The 15,231-nt window shown below is 41.3% G+C and overlaps 2 protein-coding genes across 2 annotated transcripts in view; both read left to right on the forward strand.

Moving 5' to 3' along the window:
• Positions 1-1,996: 1,996 nt before the first annotated feature.
• RWDD2B (RWD domain containing 2B) lies at positions 1,997-10,719 on the forward strand. Its single transcript, XM_019729878.3, has 6 exons — positions 1,997-2,134; positions 6,084-6,267; positions 8,774-9,000; positions 9,085-9,152; positions 9,275-9,637; positions 10,227-10,719. The coding sequence occupies exons 3-6, from the start codon at positions 8,794-8,796 to the stop codon at positions 10,459-10,461; spliced, it is 873 nt and encodes a 290-aa protein (XP_019585437.3). The 5' UTR covers positions 1,997-2,134; positions 6,084-6,267; positions 8,774-8,793; the 3' UTR covers positions 10,462-10,719.
• A 2,102-nt stretch (positions 10,720-12,821) lies between these two features.
• The window catches only part of LTN1 (listerin E3 ubiquitin protein ligase 1), a 47,961-nt gene continuing 45,551 nt past the window's right edge, over positions 12,822-15,231 (forward strand). Inside the window, exon 1 of the mRNA XM_019729877.3 lies at positions 12,822-12,960. Within this exon, the coding sequence (XP_019585436.3) occupies positions 12,919-12,960 (42 nt within the window). The 5' untranslated portion in view covers positions 12,822-12,918. The remainder of the gene's footprint in view (positions 12,961-15,231) is intronic.

Consider the following 15,231-nt stretch of genomic DNA (forward strand, 5'->3'; position numbering starts at 1 on the left):
GGAACTGACTGGGAAGGAGCGTGAAGATACTTCCTGGGGTTCTGGTATATTCTATGTCTTAATAGGGTTTAAGTTACACAGGTGTATGCATGTGTCAAAACTCAGCAAATACACATTTTTGCCTCAAAAGAAACTGGGAATGATGTTCGGAAAATTTGCCTTCCTTGGCTGATGTTATCTTTTGTCTGCTAGCTTTTTGTTACCCCACGAGAGACTGCATGTGGGGTTCCCTCACGTGAGAGACTGCACGTGAGGCACTGGTTAGCTTTTTGTTCCCTCACATGTGAAGGACTGCATGTGAGGTTTGTCGTAGACTAACTCTGAGTTGGATTTTTGTCTATTTTCCTGCATCAGTAGATGAGGTAGAGAAGTAACTAAGTTATATCGGAATGACGTGACAGGCATGTTGCTAAGCTTTGGAAGGTATTGGGCCGATAGTCCCAGGCAAGAACAGTTAAGTGTTGTTGGTCCGAATGAACTGGCCCTTCGGCCGGATAAGCAATATTCTTATCACAGTAACTGCTGAACCCTCCCGGAACTGGCCATTCCCGGAGCATGAGGCCGGAATAGGGAGCTTGGCTCTAAGGTACATCTGAAAAAATATATAAGACAGACCTCAGTTGGCAGTGTAATTTTGTCATCCATCCTTGGTGATTCTTCATCATTCTAGCATTTCTGGGAACTAGCAAGCAGCCCTGAGAGACGCCTCAGCTTTCCCAACCACAGACGTGACAAGCTTAGCTGCCTGTACTTTCTGTCATTAGCAGCTTGTTTGAATTGCCTTTGTCTTTTGTTATTGCATATTGCTAAATAAACTGATTAGGTATTGCTAAATAAATTAATTAGCCCCTCCCTTCCCCCCCTCCACTCATCATTACAGAAACTAAATTTGAATACTAGTGGTATGCGTGCTGAAGTACTGAGGGAAATGTATGCTAATGTCTGCATAGATGTATGACAAAGCTGGTAGAGTAAAATGTTATGATAGTGTTCAGGTCAGTTTCTTAACCTCAGCACTATGGACATTTTGGACCAGCGAATTCCTTGTTGTAGGGGGATATGCTGTGCTTTGTAGGAAGTTGAGCAGCATCCCATTAGATATCAGAAGCATCCCTCCAGCTGTGGCAACCCAAAATGTCTTCAGACATTACTAAATGTCCCCTGGGGAGCAAAATCGCTCCCCTTCTCTTGAGAGTTGCTCTACTGCTTCACTGTAAAATTCTCTCAACTTTGCTGTGTGCTTGAAATTTTTCCTAAAAGTTGGAGGAAAAAAGCAATGATTTAATGACATTGAAAAATACCTACAAAATACCATGTAGAAGATGCAGCTATAAAGACCTATGTACTAATTTAATTTTTATTTAAAAAAAATCGCAGAGGTTAGCAACAATAACCAACACCAATGAATATCAGTGTTTACAAAATATCTTATTCGGGATTTCTAAAATGAATACGTAACACACACAAAAAAGTGCATTGGGTATATTTCGATTGTGAAGAAAAACATTTCTAATTACTCTCGTGTGCAGTCGCCTTCAAACTGCCCTTTTACTAGCCGGGACAAACTTCTGTGTATGCCCAGGGTCCTTCCTAAAGTCGCCACAGCCACCACCCACGCTCACCCTCTCCCTACTGCCTTGCTACTCAGTGTTGTTCAGGACCGTCAGGATCGCTACAGCGCAGGAAGATTTTAGGAATGTGGAATATAGGACCCCACCGCTACCTACCGATCCCGATCTGCGCTATACAAAGATCCGTAAATGTTTCCTCCGCCAAGTTTGAATTTGAGGAGCGTTCCTTTAAGGGACCATTCCTTGACCCAGGAACCAGTGTTGGCTACACTTATCCCTGACAGTGGCAGCAGCTGGCAAGTGCCAATAGGGTAAAACAGGAACGCGATGGGGCTAAGGAATCCCAGTCGTCCACCGCAACCCGCGACTGACAGGTAGCCGCGCGCGGCTCGCGTTTCCGGGACGAGCGCGCACGCGCCCCGCAGGGCAGGCGCCGTCTCACTTCCCTAGGCCGCCCCGCCGGAGCGCTCTGCACGCTTCCGGTCGTCCTCCGGCTGAGAAGTGAACTGTCCACGCCGCCAGGAGACCCGGGGTTACAGCACCGAGGCGCTCCATGGCTCGAGGTGAGTCTTCTGCCCACTAGATCCCAGTGGGAGGGACCGAGGGTCGCTGCAGCAGCCCGTTCCTCGTCCCCGGAACTCGGCGACGTAGTGGTACCGCCTTCCCACGCGCTGCACACCGCTCATTGGTTAGAACGGGCTTCGCATTTCCTGCCCCCACCATCACCACCAACACCCTTCCCCCTCCAAGGCCTCGGCCATTGTTAGGTGCGAGGGCTCCTGTGCCCGGCGAGGCAGGAGAAAGAACAATTCGGCTCAGGAGACTTGTTTGATTCTATGGTCTTACAGCATTCGCGGAAATCTTGAATCAGAAAATTCTCTTACAGGGTTTTTTCTTAGACTGAAATCTCATCTACAGAAATAATTGGACAAATAAATGGTTTACTTGTGACAACACTCCCATAGTTGTCGCCCCCCCCCCCATGGTGACTTGGTCCCAAATTTCACTGCTTGTTTCGTTTTGTCTTCCAGACCTCCAAACTCTATGGTGTCTTCTCCCAACCTCACTCACTACCTGGGTGATTAAACAGACATGCCTTTAAATAAATGTTGATTACCCCCAAAATTGCATCTCCATCGGGATCTCTCATAAACCCATAACTACATCCAACTGCCTAATGGAAATCTCTACTCACTTAGCTGTCTTTCTAGGCACTGCATTAGTATGTCTAAAACCAAGCTTCAGATTTCTACCATCTTCATGTAAATAAAGGGCAAATCCATCCTTCCACATTCTTAAAGCCTTGGAATCATTTTTACATATCACATATAATTCATTGGTGAATCCTGTTGGTTCTTCGCTTTCTGTATGTCTGGAACGTGACCGTTGTTCACCACGGCCACCACCATGCCCTAATCCAAGACACCTTCATCGCTGCTGGAGTCACTGTAGTGCCTACTTGGTCTTCCTGCTTTCATCCTTGTTCCCCGGCACTGTTCACAGCAGTGAGGGTGGGCCTCTTCATAAGTAAGTCAAACCCTGCCAGTGGCCTTCCATATCCAAAGTTCTGGCGATGCCCTATGAGTTCCAACATAAATTGTTGTGCATTTCCTCTCTAACCTCTCTCCTAAAACCCTGTCCTGGGCTCGGTGTGCACCAGCCACCTGGTCTAGCATCCTCTTACTTCAGGGCCTTTGAATGAGCTGTTCCTTTCGCCTGGAAACTGTCCAGATAAACACATGCTTTCTTCTTCACTGCCTTCAAGTCTCTTCCTTACAGTCACCCTAGTGGATAGGCCTTCCTTGATCACCTTGTGTAAAATTGAACTATTCCCGCACACACACTTGCTCCCTATCCCCTTTAACTTCTTCAGTCTTCTCCATAACAGTTACCCACGGACCATATATATTTGTTTTGTGTTGTCATGGTCTCCTCCCACTAGATTAAATCTCTATGACAGCAGAGTTTTTTTGTACTTTTGTTCGTTGTTATAATCTTAGTGCCGAAGACAATGCTTGACATACAATAGGTGCTCAAGAAACATTGGCTGAATGAATGACCAATAATAATAATAGCAAGCACTTTTATAGCACTTACTCTGTTGCCAAGCACTGTTTTATCCACTTTCCACACATCCTCATGTAATCCTCACAGCAACCCTGTCATTCCCATTTTAGAGATTGCAAGACTGAGAAATTAAGCCACATGTCTAAGGTCACACAGTTGGTAAATGGCACTTGGGCAGTCTGGCAACAGAGTATATACTTAAACTGCTATGATAAAAAAAAAGTAAATTCATTTCCTCTAATAACCATCCAATGAGTTGTTTCCTAGATTCCTCAACTCCAAAACAGAGTAGAAAAGATATTTTTGGAATTTTAATAAGTCCAGGAATTTTAAATGTTTATATGAAGATTTTTTTTAATAACAGCAAATGCTTAACATGCCAATTGAAAATAGTAGGACATGAAATCACTAGTAAACATTGTGTTTAAAGGAGAGAGAAGTGGGTAGCTTTAACAGTTATTTGAAAAAGATTCAAAGTGAAGATGATAGGTAGCCTTGGTAATATTTAAACTACTTAAGTTGGGGTGGCTAGATGACAAAACAGGGATTCCTGATCTGTTCTGTGTAGAGAAGAGCTAGTATCATTAGGTCTGGAAAAAACAAAAAGTGTTCCGGGGTCAGATAGGTTTGGGATGCTACACATACCAAACCCTCTTCTTAGAAATTCATGGTGTATATTGGGATCTAACAATAAAGACTGAAAAGCCACCCACAAAAAGTGTGCCTGTATAATTTATTGTCCAAAAGAGGACAATAGATTAAATCTAGGATAAGCACTAAGTCAGTCAGAATAATAGGATGACCCATGGTCACCCTAAAGAAGCCTGTTGAACTTTGTGTCATTCAGCATTTCAAGAACTTATTGAAACACAAAATGTTTTGTGCAATTTTGTTTTCCCAGTGTGGCATTGACACCCTGGTAAAGTGTTTTAAGGACATCAGTTGAAAACACACTGGAATTAGGAATGATGTGCTTTTGGCATTGATTTATGCTCTGATCAGTAGGGACAGCCCAGTGTGTGCGACAGTGCTTCTTATTTTCCTGATTCATGTCATTTATCTTAATGAAGTCAACACCTCACCACATTTAGTCATTTCTATAATCTTTGATGTGTTTTTGACAGGGTCCATTGTAGCTACTGATTTGTCTGTCACCTGTGAGTAATTCACATTTCTTTTTCAGCAGCAGAACTCCTTTTGCCCTTTAAAAGAACCATACAATGAACTAGCTAAATTGTTGGCCAAATACCATTTTTTGATGGTAAAGAAATGATCCAACCATATTGGATGAAACAAAGAAAACTTGAATAAAGTAGACATGTTCCTAGAGGGCTTGATAATGGATCATCCAAGGCAGCTTTTAGGAAGGGAATGTACTCTCAATGTGTTGGCATTTCATGCTTCTGAGTCTGTGAAACTAACAGCCAGGTGGTGAATTGGGGAAAACTCACCCCACTGGGTAGCTGTCAGCGTCATCAGCTAGCTTGCCTTCCCCTGTGGGAATCTAGCATGGCAGGACTCCTTCCTTTCACATTGCAACACTGTTGCCCGGTCACAGAATATGGGAACTTTTTTCTAATAGATGTCTCTCTTGCTTGTCTCAGTATACATCTGTTAGCTACTGCATACAGTCAGTTTACTGAAAGTGTGGTGTGTGAGTTGATGGATAAACATTAGAGGCAGAGTCCAGGTAGGAGGAGGCAAGGTCCCGGAAGGAAATACACATACACACACACACACTCATACACACTCAACTTTGAAACTTTGAAGAGACTGTTTAATAAAGGGACTATTTACAGAGGTGTAGCCAGGTTGAAAGGAACTATGACTACTCCTAGGCCTGCAAGGCCTGCGGGAGCTGAGGAAGAAGGACTGGCTGCAGAAGATGTGGTCTTTAGCGGGTCACAGCCATTGTCTGAATCCCACCAAAGCAGAGGAGAGTAGTGAAGAAATACTGTGGATTCTTTCTTCTTCCATCCTCCCACTTCCTGCCAGAGCAGTGGCCGAACCCAAGCACAGGAAAGGCAGAGGAGTCAGGTGCTATAGGCTATGGGGTTCAGCTGGCCAGAATCCAAGGCGGGGCAAAGAAGGGCCAAGAATGGGTTTAGGGGACAAACAGAAAGTAACTAGCACACGAGAAAATGGTCCAAATCATGAGCCCCTGAATTAGGCCTTGGTAGTTGGGGTTGGGACAAAGGGACATGTTCAGGCCTATGCTATTTGTCTGTGCTCTCCTGCCTCACAGACCTTTCCTCTCTCTCCCTGCTATGTCCCCTATTCCACTTGTCTAAGTCTTACTCTTCCTTCAAGGCTCAACTCAGATCCTGCCGCCTTCGTCAGATCATACCTAACGGCCCATTTCATTGATTATGCCGTCAGCTAATCCCTGTGATAATACCTAGTCTGATTATTTAACACCTAGTCTTTTTGTCTTCATTGTTCTAGATCTTATCAAATATATGTCCTGACCCTCAAACTAAGTAGAAAGCTCCAGGAAGGAATGATGGATGAAACTCTACGTATAGTAACTGATAGATAAACCGTACCCAAGATGAGAAAGAATTCCATGAAGACACCGTTAACCCAGATAATGGCGTTTGATTGCACAGAGTAAATTCTCTTTGGGAAGGTAAGCCATATTTTCTTTTATAGCGATGGGATTGAGCTCTACTGTTTCTTTTTAGAAGTGTAACCCATCTTTTTTTTCTGATGAATTTAGTACTGCAGGCTAATCACAAAACTTCAGATGACACAGAAGCGTACAAATTGAAAAGTAAAAGTCCTTCCCTTCTTTCTACCCACATTTCACCAACTGTTAATAGTTGTTTCGTTTATCATAGAATGTTTTAATTGTCCCTTCTTTCCTGAAGGATATTTTCACTGACTATAGTATTCTGGGTCAATAGTTCTTTACTTTCAGCACTTGAAAAACAGTATACCTCTTCCTTCCGGCCTCCATAGTATCTGATGAGAAATATCCTCTTATTTGAATTGTTGTCCCTTATAGCTAAGGTTCATGTCTCTCTTGCTGATTTTTTTCTTTGTATTTAGTTGTCAGAAGTTTGACTATGATGTGTCTTGATATGGATTTCTTTGGATTCATCCTGCTTGAGATATGTTCAGCTTCTTGAATCTGTTTATGCTTTTTGAAAAATTTGGGAAGTTTTCAGCCATTATTTTTTCAAGTACTTTTTAAGCTCTCTTCTTTCTCTTCTCCTCTAGGATTCTGATGACATGAATGTTAGATCTTTTGTTATAGTTCCTATATGTCCCTAAACCCTATAGGTCCCTAAAACCTTTTTTGAATGGCACACATAGACATAAAACACCATAAAAAGACAATGCATTAAGATTTTTTGGGGGGTCGGCCCAGTGGCTCAGGCAGTTAGAGCTCCATGCTCCTAACTCCAAAGGCTGCCAATTCGATTCCCACATGGGCCAGTGGGCGCTCAACCACAGGTTGCCAGTTTGATTCCTCGACTCCCGCAAGGGAGTTGAACGGCACCCTCCGCAACTAAGATTGAAAGGACGACTTGACTTGGAAAAAATTTCCCCAATAATAAAGTCCTGTTCCCCTTCCCCAATAAAAAATAAATAAATAAATAAATAAATAAATAAATAAATAAATAAAGGGGGAAAAAAGAGTTTTTTGTTTTTTGTTTTTTTTAAAGAAGGGAACTTTGTAAAAATTTTCAACTACTGTATGGCAACTTTCTGGAAGGCAACTTGGCAATATCTACCAAAATTTCATATGTTGTACCTGTTTTTCTAACAAGCCACCTCTACAGACTTATTCATGAATATACAGTATTTATCAAACGGTATATATAAAAGTAACCTCTGTTATAGAATTGTTCAGATAGTAAAAATGTAGAAGCAACCCAAATGTCCAAGGTAAAAAATGAAATAAATTATGAGATATCTACATGATTAAGTATGACAGTCAACCACTAGAAAGAATGAGATAGATCACCATGTGCTGACAGTGAGTACATCTCCAAAATATAGTTGGGAAGAAGAGTGGAAGTAGGGGAAAAAAAGATATGTATATGTGATACATGTGGATATGGATATATTTTAATTATGTTTATATACCTCACTCTCTACATATATGTATGCATTATACCAGCATATATTTTCCACATGTGTTTATGTACAGTGCTTAAATTTTTGTCTGATTATGAAACATGAAAAACTCTTTGCCTTGGATTGGGGACCTAGGTAGATAGGAGAAGAGAGTATCAGCAGGAAACTATATTTAAAAATTTTCTTCTACTATTTGAATTTTCTAACCTTGTACTTAAAAAAACCTGTTAATAGGAGATACTTGAGCTGTGGAATAATTAGCAGCCTTTATTTTCTCTCTTCACATTCTGGTGTTTAAAAATTAATAAACTTAATATTAAGTTAGGAAAAAAAATTAACTATCATATAACTAAGTTCTCTTATTCTGTTCATTCTAGGTTTTCAAGGTAACCAGTGAAAGCCTCTCCTGGTAATATCACTGATAGGGCTTTTGACTACATACTTAGAGTATTTCAGTGAATTTGCTCATAGTGGTAGGTCAAGATGCCAGATCAACTATCGAGATAGATAGGAATTTGGTGCCTTGTCATTATTAGAGTTTTATTGCTGTCACTGGATTGTCCCACATTTTGGATCCTTAACATATAACATCTTTTACATATATGCTGTGTTTCTCCGAAAATAAGACCTAGGCGAACCATCAGCTCTAATGCATCTTTTGGAGCAAAAATTAATATAAGACCCTATATTATATTATATTTATTATATTATGTTACATTATATTATATTATATTATATTATATTATATTATATTATATTATATTATATTATATTATATTATACATGGTCTTATAGTAAAATAAGACTGGGTCTTGGGTTAATTTTTGCTCCAAAAGATGCATTAGAGCTGATGGTCTGGCTAGGTCTTCTTTTTGGGGAAACATGGTATTACAATATATTACAAAGTGGAATAACGGGGAAAGATACTCTTATTAAATTTCACATTTTATGAAGAAATCATATACATTTTCAATAAGTACCCATATTAATATACTTAGTTTTCCCAACAGTGCATATGTAAATTGTCTTTCTTATTCTTACCTCCTTAGAAACTTACAGGTATCCAAAAATGCTTGAGATTCAACAGGCTGAGGCCCAGCTCTCCGAGTTAGACCTGCTAGCCAGTATGTTCCCTGGTGAGAGTGAGTTCATAGTGAATGACCAGCTGGCTCTAGCAGAACTGAAAGATTGTGTTGAAAAGAGCACAATGGAGGGGCGATCTTCAAAAGTTTACTTTACTATCAATATGAACCTGCACATATCTGAGGAAGCAATGGTAATTCAGTTTTGCTTTTGGAAGAATTAAAACATGTCAAGTTGTAAAACAGCACTTAGGGCATTTTTCTTCTTTTTTGATCAGGCGATGTTTTCTCTGGCCTGTATTCTTCCCTTTAAATACCCTGCAGTTCTGCCTGAAATTACTGTCAGGTATGTTATAGAAACTGGCCAACTTTAGAAGTCAAAATTTATCTGAGAAGAAAAGCAATTGAGTTTGTTTTCTGTTCCAAGAAAATTGATTTAATTTTGTTATCCTCTATCTTTTCCACCAGATCAGTAGTATTAAGTAGATCCCAGCAGACTCAGCTGAACACAGATCTGACCACATACCTGCAAAACAATTGTCTTGGAGATGTCTGTATATTGAATGCCACAGACTGGGTTAAAGAACGTGCCTCTGGCTATGTCAGCAGAGACACCACCCCTTCCCTTGCTCCAGGAAGTACAGTCCAGCCTATCGATCTCATTCTCACGAGACTCTGGATCTATAGCCATCACATCTACAACAAATACAAAAGAAAGGATATTCTAGAGTGGGCGAAGGAGCTTTCCCTGTCTGGGTTCAGCATGCCTGGGAAACCTGGTGTTGTTTGTGTGGAAGGCCCGCAAAGTGCTTGTGAAGAATTCTGGTCAAGGTTTGCTTTCATGAATTTTGTATGCTGTATCAATAATTTTAGTGCTAAACCAGATACTAGAGCTGTACAATAGTATCTCCCTGGGGTTGTATCTTATGAGGATTCAGTGTCAAATCAGTGGGCAGAGTAGAACTCACATGTGGTCAGCATCACTTTCCTCATCTGATAGTGCACACAGGAGACGTTCTGTAAATAGATATTGAATCAAGCCCCTCCGTTTCCATGGAACTAATTTTTCCCTCATCAGTGATGCTGTAAGCTGTGCATACCCTGTGAAACAAGGGAATTTCTAATCTCATTTCTCTACTGATATCCTAAATGAATTTTTGAGAAGTCCCTTTGGGAGTTTGAGGTTCAGCAATTTCCACATTTTGAAAAAGCTGATAGGAGGCAATGGTAATGGCAATGCATGAGTAGATGGGATTACGACCAGAATCATATTTAATTAAAATGAATCCCTGTGAGATAAAAGTAGATTTCTTCACTTCTAGGAAAAGGCATTGATAAACCAGTTTTATAACTTCTATTTTCAGTGCTCTAGAATGCACAACACAGTTTCGAAATTTCTACTTTGAAAAATTTTTTTCAGACTCAGAAAATTAAACTGGAAGAGAATTTTGATTCGCCATCGAGAAGATATTCCCTTTGATGGTACAAATGATGAAATGGGAAGACAAAGAAAATTTTCAGTTTTTGAAGAAAAAGTGTTCAGCGTTAATGGAACCAGAGGAAACCACATGGACTTTGGTCAGCTGTATCAGTTTTTAAATGCCAAGGGATGTGGGGATGTTTTCCAGATGCTCTTCGGTGTAGAAGGACAATGACTGAGCAGTGGCGTAGTTGAAAGTATTTTGTCACTGTTGGCCTTTGATTTTTTTCTCCCCCACTCTTTCTTGAAACATTAATTAATTTTACTTTAGTCCCATGCTAGAATATTGGGGGGGGGGGGGGAGAAAAGGTGGTATAGCTGAAATGCATCTGTTCAAAATATGTCATGATTGAAAACAACTGAATTTTAAATTATAATCTTAAAATTGTTGACAGAAATTTCTTGACATATAAACTACCCATTTTGAAACGAATTAATTTGCCTTGAGTTAGATAATGTTGGTGGTACAACTTGCCATCCATTCCCAACCCCCTTCCCCTTTACCTGCCTTCACTAAAGAACCTGGAAAAGCTAAATACTCATTCTCCGAATCTCTCTTGCAACTAAGGTGGCCTTAGGACACTGCTTTGGCTAGGGAATGTTTGGGAAAATGTTTGCTTTCTTGATTAAAATGATAGATGCAGCTAGGGCACCTCTTCCCCCTCTTTGTGCCACAACACCAAGGTGATGGCTGGAGCTGCAGCAGTCCTTTCAACTATGAAGGAAGGAAGGGCCAAGAGAACCACAGAGATGCCAGGCCCCTATGTTGTTGAGTTTCTGATCCAACACCAGCCCCTGCCTATCCCTACACAGCTTATTATGACATGAAATAAAATGAGTTTTATTTATATTTCTGTCCCTGTTATCAGCAGGTGAAAGCTAGTTTGTCAAACAGATTTTTTCAAAGTTTGAATTTACATCTACTCCAGCCATTTGATACAAATAGGTGAAGTTTTTCGTAAATGGAGTTTGTGGTTCATTTCTACTTTTGTATACCTATGCTCTGCCTCTGCCCCTGGGCTGAGGCATGAGCACAGCTCAGACATTTTAACAGGCCTCAACAGTTCATCAAATTTGTAATTTAGATAATTCATTTTTGGCAAATTGGATTTTGACACTTTTTTTTTAAATTCTGGAAATGGCTTTCTATAAATTTAGTTTCAGCAAATTGACCTAGAGTCAATACACACTACCTAGTTTTTGAGGTCCTTCATAAGCCAGTTTCAAAAGTGCTTATTAAATAACTAATTGCTAGCACACAGGTACTGTGTGTTGGGTATTCCATGAAGAGTCAGACTTGGTCAGAGGAATGAGGTTGAGGGTGGGGAGGGACACAGTGCATTGCTTCTCTTAGTAAAAAAGTTGGAGGCAACCTATGTGCCTATCAATAAATGAATCAGTAAGTACACTATGGCACATATTATTCAGTAAAGTAGAACTCACAAGGCAATGTGGATAGGTCTTAAATATTAGGTGGTGCAAAAGTAATTGTGGTTTAAAAAGTTAAAAATAATTGCAAGAACCACAATTACTTTTGCACCGCCCTAATATAAAGGCAGTTGAACACAAGAATCAGAATGGTATTTACAGCAGTGACTATTGGATCCAAATCTTATATACCTCCTCCGATTCCCACCCTACTGTCCACTCCCCCATTGCATGTAGTTTGCCCTGGAAATGCCAGTGCCTCCTCTGTTGCCACCACACAACCAGCTGTTTATCTAGAGTTTCTGACTCCCCCAGTTACTTCTAGATTTGGATGATATCCCCCACCAGAGGCCAGATGATACACATATTACTTTTAGCAGCACTACTCACCCCTGTTGATGGAACCAAACATGAAATCAATTGAACAAAGGAGAAATAGTCAGCAGCGCCTCAGTACCATGGAGTTGAGTATAAAAGGGTGAGACAACCAGCAAGATATGCTTATGTTCTCTATCTGATTCTGAGAAGGAAAATAAGTAGAGAACTGTGTTTCAAATTTTAAGACTGCCATATTACCCTCTTTCCTAAAACCTGCACGGAACACATGAATGATCTGGGAAAAAAGGAGGGGTGGGGAGAGGATTTAGAGAGAATAGTACCTAAAGCACTACTTCTCAAATTTTAACAAGACCTGGGAATGTTAAAGCATAATCTGATTTGTCCGGAAGTGAGCCTGACAGCCTGCGTTTCTAACAACTGCCTAAATGATGCTGATTGCATTTTAAAAGGTCTAACATTTTGCTAACTCCTTACAGCCACTACCATATCATTATATTGCCACGCCTGTGTGAAAATGTCACTTCCACACACGTGCCAATCTCCTACTCGCTAAGATGGGAACAAATCTCGCTCCGGGAAAGCGAGGAAGGAAGGATTTGGCGCTACGATCCGGTGCTTGGCTGCCTATTGGAAGGAATGACGTCACTCAGGCGCGGCTCTAATTGTGACGTCAACGCCCTTACATAGTTAAGGCCGCGGCAGGAGGCGGGAGCAGAAGTGGGGCTGCGGGCAGGTGGGGTGGGTGGCGGAAGGGGAGGGCCGGGGAAATTGTTCCTGTGAGCCCACTTCCGGCGAGAAGGGCCGGAAGTTGTGGCCCGGCCGTGTCAACCGGGACTGCGGGCACAGTTCGGCTGAGATCGCGACCATGGGCGGGAAGAACAAGCAGCGGACCAAGGGGAACCTGCGGGTGAGTGCGCGGTGGCCTCGCCGACCCGGGAATCCTGGCCTCCCCGCGGCCCCCTCGGCCCCGTGTGCAGCGCGGCCGTGGGGAGGCGCGTGTCTGCGCGCTGAGTGTGACCTCTCTGTTGTGTGCGTACCCCGGCGGGTGGGTTGTCTCTGAGCAGATCGGGCAGTTGTAAGAGAAGGTGTTTCATGCCGGAGCTGTTCCCCTGTCTTACCCCCCGACTCTCACCCCCCCCCACACACTCTTTTCATTAAGAAATGGTTAAGTGTCAGTTTCAACTGGAAGGTTACGCGACCGGGGTAGAGAAGGCGGCATTGGGTACAGGGAGTGGGTGGGAAGCAGAGGGAGCCTGGTGTGCGTGGCCTCTCGGATCGTGTCTCCTTTGCTCACAAACCCACGGTGGCTCCCCGCATCCCTTGGGGTAAAGACCAAAGCCCTTAGGATGCGGGAATACATGATGTGTGATCTGCCCCTCGCCTCTTTTCATCTCCGACCCCATCTTCAACTGCCTCCTGGGTCACTTCGTCCAACCACACTGCCTCTTCACTGAGCCTTGACCTGGCCTGTCAGGCGCCCCCAGGCTCTTCGTTAGGTGTCTCCAAGTTTTGCCGAGACACCTCAGTGAGGTCCCTCATGATCACCCTCTTTTAAATTGCAATCGTCCCCTACTCTCTATTCTCCTGTTCTGCTTTGTTTTACTCCATCGCACTTGTGACTCCTAACATGCTGTGTAATTGACTGTCTCGCTTCATTTACTGTCTTGTTTCACTAGGATGTGATTGTTATGAAGGCAGATGTTATGAAGACAGATGTTTTTATCTGCTACTGGTAGCCTCAGAGCCTAGATCAAGAACTGGCATATAATAGAAGCTCTCTACATTTTAAAAGACCCAAAAGTGGATTAAACCTACATGATTAGGGATGCTATAATAGTATTTTGTATGGTACTAGGTTTGTTATGGCACAACCCAACTTAATGAGGATTCTTTTTCCTGTTTCTGATCCAGTTCTAGTGATATCAGCCCACATTTTTTTTTAGATCTGTCAGTCTGTTTTGGAAGATAATATCAACAACAATAATAGTAGCTTACCTTTTGCCAGTATTATGCTAAGTGCTTGACTTGCATTCTCATTTAAATTTTTATTTAAAAAATTTTCTCAACATTTCATTTTTGATATAGTCCAAACCTAAGGAAAAATTGCAAGAATAGTAGAGCGACAACCCATGTATTCTGGATTCACCAATTGTTAATATTTGGTCACATTTGTCTTTTCTCTCTGTAAATATATGTATTTTGTTGAACCCTATGAGAATTAGTTGCATAAGTTATAACACTTAACTCCTAAATACTTCAGCATGTATATTCAAAAAAGAATGGCATTCTTCTACATAACCATGAGCAATTATAACACACAAAATATTTAACTTCAGTATAATACTAGTAGCTAGTAATATACAGCATTGTATTCAGATTTCTATAATCATCTCAATGTTCTCTATAACATTTTTTGTGTTTTTTCTTTAGATAGAACATTTTAGAAAAACATCCACAATCCTGTCAGGGATCACTCATTCCATTCAGTTATTTAGATCCTGAGACTTTCACAGTGGGTTTCCCGTCCCCCGAAATGGGGGCGTTGCTTTTATGACATGGATAGTTCAGAAGAGTCTAGGCCAATTGTTTTGCTTAATTTAGATTTGTCTAATTGTTCTGTATGATTAGATTCAGGTTACCAGTTTTTGACAGGAATGCCTTATAGGTGATGTGTCTTAGTGCATCACCAGGGGCACATGATACCTGTTTGTCCCATTATTGGTGGCATTTGTTTAATCACTTGGTTAAGGTATCCTTTTACATTGACTATTGACAAATAATATGTCGAGTCTGGGAATATCCTGTTCTCTCCCACAGATTTTCACCTAATGGTTTTAGCATCCTTTGATGATTCTTGCTGGAATCAGTTTTTACTATGGTGGTTTAAAAACTTATGTTTAATCTTGACAACAACCCAAGTAATCATTCAACTACAATTATCTCATTTTAAAGATGATGGTACTGAGGCTTAGAGAAATGAACTTGCCTAAGCTCATGTAGCCAGGAAGTTGCAGAGTTGGTATTTGAGTGGTAGTCACTGATTAACAGAATGCCATTGCATCTTGAATGCCATGTATTCAAAGGTGATAGACAAATGTTTATCTTGATGATAGAAACAGATAAGCAAGCAAATAATTATAATATGTTAATGAAGTCTGATAGAGGTATGAGTAGAAAG

This window comes from Rhinolophus sinicus, chromosome 17 (assembly GCF_057876585.1).
Source record: "Rhinolophus sinicus isolate RSI-liver-muscle chromosome 17, RSI-T2T, whole genome shotgun sequence".
Lineage (NCBI taxonomy): Eukaryota > Metazoa > Chordata > Mammalia > Chiroptera > Rhinolophidae > Rhinolophus > Rhinolophus sinicus.

What these genes read in the sequence shown, in the direction of transcription:
- RWDD2B (XM_019729878.3), top strand. Translation starts at nt 8,794, where the DNA reads ATGCTTGAGATTCAACAGGCTGAGGCCCAGCTCTCCGAGTTAGACCTG. An exon ending in CTGCCTGAAATTACTGTCAG is followed by an intron (nt 9,153 to 9,274) that starts GTATGTTATAGA and finishes CTTTTCCACCAG; the next exon opens with ATCAGTAGTATTAAGTAGAT. An exon ending in TGTGAAGAATTCTGGTCAAG is followed by an intron (nt 9,638 to 10,226) that starts GTTTGCTTTCAT and finishes AATTTTTTTCAG; the next exon opens with ACTCAGAAAATTAAACTGGA.